General features: G+C 47.2%; 3 protein-coding genes across 4 annotated transcripts; 1 reads left to right on the forward strand and 2 right to left on the reverse strand.

Annotated features, from left to right (window-relative positions):
* Nucleotides 1–91: 91 nt before the first annotated feature.
* Nucleotides 92–3,543, reverse strand: CNI01540 (expressed protein). Of its 2 annotated transcripts, XM_024657801.1 has the most exons (10): nt 3,466–3,543; nt 3,361–3,392; nt 3,118–3,235; nt 2,789–3,052; nt 2,568–2,727; nt 1,846–2,512; nt 1,066–1,751; nt 983–1,005; nt 448–930; nt 92–388 (listed from the first exon to the last, which is right to left on the reverse strand). In XM_024657801.1, the coding sequence occupies exons 6-10, from the start codon at nt 2,129–2,131 to the stop codon at nt 262–264; spliced, it is 1,605 nt and encodes a 534-aa protein (XP_024513563.1). In that variant the 5' UTR covers nt 2,132–2,512; nt 2,568–2,727; nt 2,789–3,052; nt 3,118–3,235; nt 3,361–3,392; nt 3,466–3,543; the 3' UTR covers nt 92–261. The 2 variants fall into 2 exon arrangements, with proteins under 2 accessions (XP_024513563.1, XP_572968.1); XM_572968.1 differs by lacking the exons at nt 3,118–3,235; nt 3,361–3,392; nt 3,466–3,543 and having other exon boundaries at nt 2,568–2,856.
* A 164-nt stretch (nt 3,544–3,707) lies between these two features.
* CNI01550 (RNA helicase, putative) lies at nt 3,708–10,314 on the forward strand. The gene is made up of 22 exons (XM_024657802.1): nt 3,708–3,975; nt 4,032–4,217; nt 4,274–4,457; nt 4,511–4,717; nt 4,782–4,901; nt 4,954–5,061; nt 5,109–5,187; nt 5,238–5,251; nt 5,307–5,723; nt 5,778–5,860; nt 5,913–6,051; nt 6,101–6,391; nt 6,447–6,683; nt 6,738–6,754; nt 6,806–6,909; nt 6,961–6,990; nt 7,048–7,242; nt 7,298–7,362; nt 7,417–7,500; nt 7,561–7,671; nt 7,720–8,561; nt 8,614–10,314. The coding sequence occupies exons 1-22, from the start codon at nt 3,878–3,880 to the stop codon at nt 10,268–10,270; spliced, it is 5,268 nt and encodes a 1,755-aa protein (XP_024513516.1). The 5' UTR covers nt 3,708–3,877; the 3' UTR covers nt 10,271–10,314.
* Nucleotides 10,280–11,598, reverse strand: CNI01560 (sterol-binding protein). Its single transcript, XM_024657803.1, has 10 exons — nt 11,447–11,598; nt 11,363–11,380; nt 11,250–11,309; nt 11,135–11,193; nt 11,033–11,085; nt 10,952–10,975; nt 10,813–10,892; nt 10,740–10,751; nt 10,635–10,658; nt 10,280–10,579 (listed from the first exon to the last, which is right to left on the reverse strand). Exons 1-10 carry the CDS (start codon nt 11,474–11,476, stop codon nt 10,559–10,561), a joined length of 381 nt encoding a protein of 126 aa, XP_024513518.1. The 5' UTR covers nt 11,477–11,598; the 3' UTR covers nt 10,280–10,558.
* Nucleotides 11,599–11,646: the final 48 nt, after the last annotated feature.

Below are 11,646 nucleotides of genomic sequence, written 5' to 3' on the forward strand. Positions count from 1 at the left end.
CAAATGACACAACATCTGTCATAAGCAAACAACCCTCCTTTTACTACGTTGCTAGTTGTGGCTTACGACGGGCGAGCAAGTGTACGAGGATTATACATTCTTCCAGCATAAGTAAACCAAAACTTTCCTGACTTCTAAATTATATCTTGAAACTTCCTGCGCCAATTTTTCAACTCTTATCGGTCTTTTTTCCTCTCTTTCTTCCACTTCCTGGAGGTGTGATTTTTTCCTTATTTGTTCTTCCTCGTACCCAACCGAGACTTATTTGAAGCAGATGAGAACAGCGGAAGAGGCATCAATTTGAAGGACGCCGTTATCGAGAGTCTCCTCGCTGACTTCTCCAGTTGGTTTACCATCTTCAGTGTCGAAAAACTGACCAGCCCAAGTACTAAACCTTTGTCAGTGTCTGTTTCAGGCGTTGCGAGAAGAAGAAAGAGGGAAACTTACAGTCCGTGCATTGCAGTGGTTTGAGGGACAAACAGCCTCTTGACGGTTGCGTTCCTTCCTTCAACGCCGACAAGGTTGAGCTCAAACTTGTTCCTTCCCTCCTGCGCGTCTTCATCATCGGTAGTGTAAACCTCGGTACTAGTGACCACCATTCGGACCAAATCGCCGTCTTCCCAAATACCATACGCCACCACGTTATCGTTTGGGGTGCTGATTTCCGCAACGTATGAGTTCCCGTTGGTACCAATTGCTTCGTTGACGATAAGAGCGGCATGGTAAGCGGGTAGAATGTGAGCTCGACTGGTCATATTGGTTCCATCGTCGTGATCAGCATCGGTAGCGACGGGCTGGAAGAAATTGTAGCGGAATCCGACACCGTGGTGGAAGTGCATACGCTCAACTCCCATAGAAGCCAGTTGAAGCATCCAGTCAATGGCCCAAATGGCCGCTTCGGCCGTGTTACTGGTACCAGGTTGACCGTGGCTGTTGTTCGTCAGTATCTGTATATTCCATAATCGTCCTAGACTTTACTCACTTGGCGTATGAATTACCTTCAGCCTACAACGATAATCAGTCAGGATCTCAATCTGAATGGTAGAAAGTTGTAAGAAAACTTACAAAGACGTATTGCAGACCCTCACTCTTGACAGCTTTTAGCCCATAGGTTCGAGTGGTAAGGTTTGCCCGCACAGTCCCCTTGTCCATCAAGCTGCCCGTAGGGGACAAAGGGTAACCGTCCGCGAAAGCGCCAGAGTAAACGTGCTGGTTGAACTGCTTAACAACGGATCGGATGTCATCATCGTCCAGAATCCCAGCCTCGAGAGAAGCTTCAGGTGTCCAGGCGGGAGCCTCGAAGCCGGTCATAGCACCAGGAGTAAGGTAGGGACCGTCACCACCCAGCTGAATGACTTCCGATACCCCTTGGGCATAATCGAGCCATGTTTGAGAGTAATTTGCCGGCGTCCATGCCGCACCCAATCCTTTCCCACTACTGTAGAAATCGGGCTCGTTACCTATCTCGAGACCATCGAGATGGACATTGGCAGTCAAATGGGCTCGGTCTCCTTGGAAAGTGTCTGCAATGAGCTTCGCCTGCGCAATAGTCTCGGTGCGGTTGAGACTAGCGAGATTGACACCCCACTGGAAAGGTGTACCATCGGGAAGGTTACCGGAAAGAGCGTAAAAGTCGCGACCGATAGAGATGCTGTCTGCTTCGGGAACCGGTACCTCTTCAGTGGCTGCGGGGAAAGTGGCGTTCATCACTTCGTAGGACAAGTCGATCGTCGCACGGTCTTCCGAGTTGGCTATAGGAAGTCAGTATAGCTCCATACATCATGGATAGGAGACATGGGAGACATGACAAGGAAAAGAGTGCAAGAAATGACATAGGTTACTTACCTCCAACCCTGAGATAGGGCATTACACCGGTTCGTTCACCCAAGTTGGTGAGTACCTGATTGACATACTTGTTTGGTTCTCCCACTTTTTGTCCCGCCCAATCTGGCCATCGATCCATCTCAATAGAGAAGGCAGCCAAGTTCGGGGAAAGTGGTTCGGCCCATGCTGGCTGGTTGCTGGGGATCTGAACCGAAGTCTGGGTAACATTACCCGATTGGGCAGAGTCACTACGGATGGTGTGCAGAGCACGTACTACCGAGTGTGCAACGTCGAGAGGGATTCGCATTGTTTGTTGTCTTGAGCTTGGCAGGGAGTGGTGGGTGTCTCATACCTACCGCCTTGGCGTCCGTTTATATAGTTTTCTTGGGCAAGCTTGGTGTTGTGAGGCGTTCCGGGTGTCGATAAGTCGCTATCATCAAGCCCTAGGTGGTCGTCTACCGGCAGCGCCTCCGATGTCAAAAAGGTCACCGGACGACAATAGACACTATTTTTTTCGATTTCCCCCTACATATCGCTCGATTCAAGAATGCCTGTTGCAAGTTTTGGACAACAATGTAGAACAAAAGTCAACTACCGGCAGCGCTGCCGATGTTAACAAGGTCATTTGGTGACAATATACCCTCTTTTCCTTCGATCTGCGGGGACTTATTGTGCGATCCATGATTGCCTATTACAGGTTTTGGTAAGTGGAATAGATACTATTTTTTTTCGATTTCCCCTACTTATTGCTCGATTCAAGAATGCCTGTTGCAAGTTTGGACAATGTAGAACAAAAGTCAACTACCGGCAGCGCTGCCGATGTTAACAAGCAAGGTCATTTGGTGACAATTATACCCTATTTTCCTTCGATCTGCGGGGACTTATTGTGCGATCCATGATTGCCTATTACAGGTTTTGGTAAGTGGGCAGCTGACCTACGTAGTTGTTTCATGCCTCCACCCACGATGGGTCAGACAAAAGATGATGGTTGCGTGAACGACATTTCGTAAATCGGAGCATCTGTCCGAAGAGGTGTAAAAGCTTTCATGCCTAAATAATCCAGGTTCATTTATTTTGTTCCTATCGAGGGTCTTCTTTGTGCCAAAAGCTTTTCTAGACGCTGTGAGCTGTGGCACGTGACGGGGGCGCATGAGTGTGGGCACATGACGCATGACCGGCGCCGACAGAGATGGTGGAGAAATGACAATCGTTCATTAACAGCGCCCCCCTGGATGACATTAATTAATTGCAAATCCTGCAAACTAGGTAGTACAGACAGTTGTCAATACTTGCTTGAACTCACGGGCCGGTCTCTGAATGCTTTTTGTAAGAAGCAACAGCTACTAAGAGCCACATGATAGACACAGTGCCGCCACGCCACACTCTAATTGACTTTTTTAGATCGTCGCGTCTTTGTGGGGTCAAAGGCGTAATTGCGAAGGTTCGAACAAGGAAGTAATACAGTTAGTGTCTCAAAAGTGCAGCATCATGCGCAGCGTGCTATCAGTCGACCAGAGGACGGAAGTATTTACTTACTATGCCTCGTTGCAGTGAAAGAATATGTGAAGCTACAGTACTCGTAGTGATGAGTCGTGGCTGCCTCCATCGTTTCGCCATGACGGACAAATCCTCACCACTCACCACGCTGTCATTGAATCCAAAATGAATGATATCCCATTCAAGCCCTTAGAGTCCTGCGAGAAATGCTGTGGAGGGAATCGATGCATGTGTTGATCTAGATAGTAGAGAAGCTCTCTCATTTCCACAGCACAGTCTGTTGTCCAGGTACGAACGGAACCAAATTGATATAGTAGTCGTCGGATCCATAAGTTCGCTCTTTCTTGAGGGATGTATGAGCAGTGAGCCCGCCATCATTTTCGCTTCAGATACTGCATTTCGCTGCGGCAGCTCGTTAATCGACCAAGGTGCTATTACCTCGTCTTCCTTTCAGGTCCTTCGCTGCTTTTCGACAAACAATCCCCGAGAAAGACGAGCACAACAAGCAGCACAGATCTCCCAACCACCCGGGTTGACATTAGCATCACGCGTGTCCATGTCTGTCCAACATTACCTGGGCACTCTTTTCCAGCCCCAACCTCCAACATTTGAGGATAGTTGGAAAGCTGTTATTTCAAGCTGGGGCCCTTCTCAGTAAGTAATTAATGCACTTCCTCACAACACATCTCTGATCATCTGTTCATTGTTAGGTTTCGTGCTCAAGCCATCGATGACTTTGAACCAGTCTTGGAGACCTCACCATGGCCTTCAGTTCTAAACTATTTAACCGAAACAGGCCTGCCATCTGTGACTCTGGAGCCTCCTCCTATCGAATCCACGCCTGCGCCCGAGTCGTCATCGTCAACGAAAGCTGATTTGGTCGATCGTTTGCGCCAGTGTGTTCTGCTGTTGCCAGTCACCCCCTATCATGGCTGATGATACGGTATTATAGGCACATTCCTGCGACCTTTGGATCACTTGTCAACCTTCTGTCTACCCCGCGCTCAAACGATGATATACAATCAGAACTGATTGAGGTCATGGGCTTCGAAGGCGATGCCTTGTCGCTGGTCGAGGAATTGTTAAAGCCAGGAGCGAGACAAGATGTGATTGACAGTTGTTTGCGCTCTACCCCTGTGAGTGCTCAATGTGCATCGTATTGTTGAATATTCGCCTAATCATCCCACAGAACGCGCAGGACAAGAAGGAAACGAGACCTGTCCAGATGGACAAGCCCGCATATCTACCAAATGCCAGGATGACAGTAAAGGGGAAGGTCAAGGATAGAAAGAAAATCATAGACATCTCAGACATTGTTGGATCCGCCGAAGATATCAATAAAAGATTGCAAGAGCAGATTGAAGGTCCCAAAGCGATGTTCTCGGAGGATGGTCCCGTAGGTTTTTCATTGATTTGTTGCGATTCCTGCTCCGATTCAGCTGACGTTAATGAAAATACAGAAAATGGTCGAGCAAGAGATTTTGCCTCATGTTTACACAGCAACGGGAAACAAATTCGTCCCTCTTTCCCATGGCGGGAAGTTCGCGCTTCCTGAGGGTACAAAGCGAGAATACACAGATGTGGGTTCAACTTTTCTGTTGATGGTAAGATAGACCCTGATCCTGTCATAAGACGTATGAAGAGGTTATTATACCTCCAGCCAATCCTATACCGCCTAAGAAAACAGAGCGCCCTGTCAAGATTGCTGAATTGTCACCCATAGCTAGAGGGTGTTTCCCTGTAAGCAAAAGGCCGTGCTTACAGTGCTAAGTTAACATTTGTCGCAGAAATACATTCAGTTGAATAGGATGCAAAGTATCGTACAACCTACTGCTATGAACACAAACGAGAATATGTTGATTTGCGGTGAGGAAGCCTTTTGCTTGCGAAGTATTGACTGACCATTTGTTTTCCAGCGCCCACTGGTGCCGTGAGTCTATAACACTGCCGCTTGTACAAATTAGAGGCTCACCTGCTTTTTATAGGGTAAAACTGATGTTGCTATCATGTCAATCATCCGCGTTCTGTCTCAGCACGTTATCGACGGTCCTACCTCCCATCCTTCAGGCTTCAACATCAATCGCAACGCTTTCAAGGTTATTTATGTTGCGCCCATGAAGGCCCTTGCTGCAGAAATTGTGTCTAAATTTGCAAAACGCCTTGCATGGCTCAGTATCAAGGTCAGAGAGTTGACTGGTGACATGCAATTAACAAAGCAAGAAATCGAAGAAACGCAGATCATTGTGACAACTCCTGAGAAATGGGATGTCGTAACTAGAAAGCCGACAGGTGAAGGAGAACTGGCTTCTAAAGTCAAATTGCTTATCATCGATGAGGTCCACTTGCTTGCGGAAGATCGAGGTGCTGTCATTGAGACTATTGTGGCCAGAACACTCAGACAAGTACATACTAGTCCTTGTGCTATCCCAAAGACTTTCATTGCTGACAGAAAACAGGTTGAATCAAGCCAATCTCTCATTCGTATTGTCGGTCTCAGTGCCACCCTGCCGAATTATGTCGATGTTGGAGATTTCTTGAGGTACGTCGCAAACTCGTAACAGCTTGTTCGATCGCAAACCACCATCTTGTAGGGTAAACCGATATCAAGGTCTTTTTTATTTCGACGCTTCTTTCAGACCAGTTCCTCTCGAGCAACATTTCATTGGTGTTTCTGGAAAGCCTCGTTCAGCCGTCTCGGCACGTAATATGGATCGAGTCGTTTTTGAAAAGGTACTTATCTGTATTTCATTCAGAAGCAGCACGTTAACATGATTACAAGGTCTCTGAACTTGTGGAGGCTGGTCATCAAGTGATGGTGTTTGTACATGCGCGGCGAGACACTGTCAAGACTGCACAGACTCTCAAGGAAATGGCTTTAGAAGAAGGTGTCTCCACTTTCTTCCAGACCGATGGTCACGCAAAATTCAGTCAGTACAGGGCAGAGCTTTCCAAGTCTAAAAACAAGGAGATGAAGGAACTATTCGACGCCGGATTCGGTATCCATCATGCCGGTATGCTGAGAACAGACAGGAATATGATGGAAAAGATGTTTGAGGATGGTTGCATTAACGTGAGTTTCGTTGATTTCCCGCGCAAATACCACCAATGACGGATATTCGTCATAGGTCCTGTGCTGTACCTCAACTTTAGCATGGGGTGTCAATCTTCCGGCACATGCTGTTATCATCAAAGGCACCCAGGTTTATGACACTGGCAAAGGCTCATTCATGGATCTCTCTGTCCTAGACGTCCTTCAAATATTCGGTCGAGCTGGTCGACCTGGATACGCAACAAGTGGAGTCGGCTTCATATGTACCACCCACGACAAGGTTGATCACTATGTGACGTCGGTCATGTCTCAGGTGAGCATCCATTTATTAGCTAATTTCAACAGACTGATTTCATGTCGTCTTTAGACGCCTATCGAATCCAAGTGAGTAGCATGTGCCATTTGTCGAGCAGCTAATTCAACATCCCATCTTAGATTCATCCCCGGCATGACAGATGCTCTTAACGCTGAGGTGGCTTTAGGAACAATTACCAATGTTCAAGAAGCGATGCAATGGTTGAGTTACACCTATCTCTTCGGTAAGTGCGTCCATTCGATTACACTTGAGGCAATGTTAATTATCAGCCCAGTTCGCATGAAGAAGAACCCTTGGGTTTATGGTCAGTGCAGAACCTCATAACGATGGTATTCAAGACGCGCTCATCTTGTCTTCACAGCTATGGCTCATGATGTTACAAAAGACGACCCGCAACTTGGCAATAAGCGCAACGAGCTTATCGTTCAAGCTGCTCGCCTTCTTCAAAAAGCTAGGATGGTTCGATATGATGATTTGGCCAACACATTCGGTATCACGGATCTAGGTCGCATTGCAGCCAAGTACTACCTCAGGTTTTCCACTATTGAGACCTTCAGTAAGCCCATTCTTTTGCGTCGCCTTGATATGGCTGACCCTGCAATCCTCTGTAGACAGTAAATTCAATCCGCGAATGAGCAATGCAGATCTGTTCCAGATGCTGTGTGAAGCGACTGAAGTAAGCTAAAGCAAATTGTTTGACTGAATAAAAAGCTGATATCAAGCCGTGCAGTTCGAGCAAATTCAGCTTCGAGACAGCGAAGTTGAAGAACTTGAGGCCATTATTGGCAGCGGTGTCATCCCATTGGAAGTTGCCGTAAGTGATCTCGAGGCTTTCATAAACAAGTCTGCAAATTAATTCTAAATTCTTTTAAAGGGAGGTGCGATCAACAAGCGCAACAAAGTCAATATCCTGCTCCAAGCGCATATTTCCAACGTCTATATCAACGATTTTGCTCTCGTTTCTGACGCTGCATTCGTTGCACAAGTGAGTGACGCATCCGATCCACCAGGTAATCAGCTCATTGAGAATTAGAATGCTGGACGTATTATTCGCGCGTTGCTTGAGATTGCTCTTAGCCGTAACTGGGCCAATTGCTCCTACCTGCTGGTCGAGCTCAGCAAATGTATTGAACGCCGACAATGGGTTTACGACCATGGTCTCGCCCAGCTCAAGGTGCTGCAGCGTGAAACCATTCATAAACTTACTCAGTATACGCCCGACAGCATGACCATCTCGGATTTCCGAGACATGACTGCTCAAGAGAATGGCGAGTTCATTCACATGAACGAGAAGCATGGGCAGGCTGTTTTGGATGCCGCAATGATGTTCCCAACTGTCAACCTTACCCACACCTTGCGGCCGATCACTCATGATCTACTGCAAATCACCGTAAAGGTCACACCACAATTCAAATGGCATAACAAGATTTCGGGGAGCAGCGAACCGTTCTATGTATGGGTACAAGACGAAGAAGGTTTGAACATCTATCAATGGCGTAGTGTCCGCGTCACGCCCTCAACTACGGTTATCGACATCGACTTTTTCCTACCCTTTGACGATGTGCCTCCAGACTCGATATCGATTATCTCCATATCCGACAAATGGCTATGGTCCTACGAGCAACTCGTCATTCAGCTGGGCGATCTCATAATGCCGCCTCCTCCAAAGGAATCCACGCAAATCCTTGGCATTCCGTTCCTGCGCCGCTCCTGCTTCAATGATCCCCAGCTAGAGCAGCGATATGCTCAGACGTTGGACACGTTGAATACAATCCAGAGCCATGCCTTCTGGATGCTTTATAATACTTCTATGAACGCTGTTGTCTCTTCTCCTGTTGGAAGCGGAAAGACTTTACTGGCTGAGGGAGCTATATGGTACGTGAATTCTCAAGGAGCTCCCCCCTGTTCTTCAACTAACTCCTAATAGGAATGCTTTCCGACACAACAAAGAGTCGGTTGTCTTGATAATGGTGCCTGAGCGCTACGCTGTACATGAGACCGTTGCGAGATTACGAAATTTATGTCCTCCAAAGCGAAGGGTAATCATCAGACCTCTCTTCAACGTGTCCGACTTTGACCAACTTCTCTCTGGAGGGCCTGCTATTGGAGTTACGACACCTTTTGCAGTCCTGAGCAATGAAAAAATTGATAACTTCCTGAGTACTCAACGCTTGGGGCTGTATGTCTTTGAAGATTTACACCTTCTCGATGAAGTGTACGAACTTGCCGTATCAAAGATTTTGACTTTTGCCCGCACTGCACGAACCCGAATCGTCGGTACGACGTCATCTCTCAGCGATCCTTCTGATCTTGCTGAATGGCTTGGGGTTGACCCTGGGCCGTTGGATCAATGGGGAAAACCTGTCGCTTCACAACCTCCCGCTTTGTTCAGTTTCGCTCCCTCAGATCGTGGCAATCATATTTCTGTGTCCATCAAATCGTTCACAATTCCCCACGGTCCTACCTTACTTCGCTCTATGATCAAACCCACTTACGATATTCTCAAATCCGTGACAGGCGGTGCTATCATTTTTGTGCCATCCGTTCAAGCTTGTGCCACCGTCGCCGCCGATCTTGTCACTCAATCCGGAACCGAGATGAACGTCGATGGCTTCCTTTCTCGGCCTCGCGACGAGGTCGAGCCGTTCGCTGAACGCTTGAAAGATGAGAAATTGTTTGAACCGGTGCTTCATGGTATCGGTTACATTACTCGTGATATGGCACCGACGGATATCGCCATTGTTCTTGAGCTTTTTGCGAGTGGTATTATCCGTGCTATCATCGCCCCTCGTCAATCATGTTGGACACTTCCAGTGCGAGGTGAAAGCGTCATCATTATGGGCACGCAGTACGTGCGCATGGAAGCGAGACCCGAAGGCAAGGGGCCCAAAGCAAAGCCTGAAAAGCACCTGGTAAGCTATTCAGCGAAAGAATTGGTGAAGATGCAAGGCTTCGCTGTGGTTTCGGCGGCCCCCACTGCCCCGGGTGGAAGGATGTTTATCATGTGCCAGGCAGAGCAGCAAGTCATGATCTCTCGAGTACTCAAAGAGGGTCTCCCATTGGAATCTAAAATCCTCGATCTTCTTTCACGTAGATCTACACCATCCTCTTCGATCGACCCAAGAGCTATTCAAGCTCTCAACAATTTTTTCAAGGGTCGCAGACCTCCTCCTCGTCCTACCGTCGACAGACCCCGCCGACCTGACGGCAGGAAGGCGGACATGATGGACATCGTAAATTGGTCATTCCTTTCTGTCAGAGTGAAGAGCAATCCTAGCTACTACCAGCTCGTTAAGGGGTCAGAAGCGGAAGGTATCTCAAGAGTAATTGACGGATGGTTTGATGCTATGGATGGAATAAAGGTGGAGACTGTTGAGGAGCAAAGGAGGCTGACCGTTGAGGATGCGGAAGCGCAAGAAGATAGAAAGGACGACGTGGAGAAGGCAGACTTGAATTCTGACCAAGAGGGTGGAGTTGCAAACGTTGAGGAGAACGGCAACTTAGATGAATCAGAACAGAAGGGCACAGCGAGCGAGAAGTCAGGACAGAGTGTAGGACTTTGTAACACTTTGGAAGTCAATTGAAATGGTGAGACATAACAGACATCTATATGCAACTGTGCTCTGGGAGATATTCCAAAGATCAGCAACTTAAAATGCCTGTTTTAATAAGAAAACAACTGATTTCGCGGATCATACTTGTACAGCGAAATGAAATAACAACTGAATACTAATACACAAGATGGTTAACCATTTCCCCAGGCAGGCATGGAGAGGTACTGCCTCAAGCACAATTGCAAAAGCCTCACATCTGGCTACAGCTTTTGTTATGCACTCATGTACAAATACTAACCCACCAGACAAATCTACTATTTACAGCTTCGCTTTGGCATTCTGATTTTACTGGTCAGTACAAAAAATGTTACAAAACAACAGCCAGATGACATACCTTTAGCACGCCATCGAGCTTAGTCTACGTATTATTTACACAAGGAATGGTCAGCTGCCAATCTCGAAACATAGCGAAAAACATAGCGAAAAAGGTAAGACATACGGCAAGCATAATCTGTGCAGTTATAGACATGATGAGCCCTATATCCTGAGGTTCCCCAGATCTCAAGACTCACGTTACCCTTAACCTTCAAACCGCCAGTCATGAAGGCTTTTTGTGCATTCACTTTACCATCTGCTAGGCCAATGAAGGTGTCTGATTGAGAGATCAAGATTGAGCGATTCTCTTACTTGAATGGCCAGCTCAATACCTACCATCACTTAGAGCAATTGAGACATCTGCAATAATCGGTCATTAGTTGACTGCTGTACAATATATACCTCTCAAAAACCCACCGGGTCGTTTGGCCGGACCTTTCGTAACCTTGCCTTCGTTCTTCAAGTCAATGCTGGGAAGTGTTAGTATATTTCCTACCGTTGAGCAAGCTTCGAACTTACGCCCAGACAGCTTCTTTCCCTTGGCTGTTCTTCACATTGAGCTGAAAGACTCCATTTGTCTGCGTTGGGTCGCCTAAGCATATCGTTTACCATTTGAAAAGCTCTGCCCACTCACCTTCTTAATTTGACTCTTCTTTTCGTCATCAGGCATCTTCTCAAAAACAGAAGCCAGGGACTATACGTTTCCTGTCAGATAAACGGGTACCTATCATTTGATAAGAGACGCACCAGAAGAACGTCGCTGGTCTACATAGTAGTCCATCGTGAGCGCTTTGGGAACGCAGAACCGTCGTAAACGGGAGACATACGTACCTTGAAACCAGGTTCAGTGAGGTCCGACATGATGCTTAGAGTGGTATAAGCTGTTGGAATCCTACGTAAGGGTAGTTATACAGTTCCCAGGAGTTGTATGCTGTACGGTCGATGGCTGCAATATGAAGCCAACTAACTCAATTGACATGTAAAGGGTAAAACCAGGAGTTTGTAACCTTGGTCAGGTTGTTCGTCGGATG

The sequence above is a fragment of the Cryptococcus neoformans genome (assembly GCF_000091045.1).
Source record: "Cryptococcus neoformans var. neoformans JEC21 chromosome 9 sequence".
Classification (NCBI taxonomy): Eukaryota; Fungi; Basidiomycota; class Tremellomycetes; order Tremellales; family Cryptococcaceae; genus Cryptococcus; species Cryptococcus deneoformans.

Bases quoted from the DNA above. Each gene is read 5' to 3' on its own strand.
- CNI01560 (XM_024657803.1), bottom strand. From the start codon at position 11,476: ATGTCGGACCTCACTGAACCTGGTTTCAAG. The intron at 11,194-11,249 runs GTGAGTGGGCAG...GACCCAACGCAG, and splicing joins AGAAGAGTCAAATTAAGAAG to ACAAATGGAGTCTTTCAGCT. The intron at 10,580-10,634 runs GTATGTCATCTG...CAGTAAAATCAG, and splicing joins AGCTCGATGGCGTGCTAAAG to AATGCCAAAGCGAAGCTGTA.
- CNI01540 (XM_024657801.1), bottom strand. From the start codon at position 2,131: ATGCGAATCCCTCTCGACGTTGCACACTCGGTAGTACGTGCTCTGCAC. The intron at 1,006-1,065 runs GTAAGTTTTCTT...TTATCGTTGTAG, and splicing joins AGGGTCTGCAATACGTCTTT to GCTGAAGGTAATTCATACGC. The intron at 389-447 runs GTAAGTTTCCCT...ACAAAGGTTTAG, and splicing joins ACCACTGCAATGCACGGACT to TACTTGGGCTGGTCAGTTTT.
- CNI01550 (XM_024657802.1), top strand. From the start codon at position 3,878: ATGTCTGTCCAACATTACCTGGGCACTCTTTTCCAGCCCCAACCTCCA. The intron at 6,991-7,047 runs GTCAGTGCAGAA...TTGTCTTCACAG, and splicing joins GAAGAACCCTTGGGTTTATG to CTATGGCTCATGATGTTACA. The intron at 7,363-7,416 runs GTAAGCTAAAGC...CAAGCCGTGCAG, and splicing joins TGCTGTGTGAAGCGACTGAA to TTCGAGCAAATTCAGCTTCG.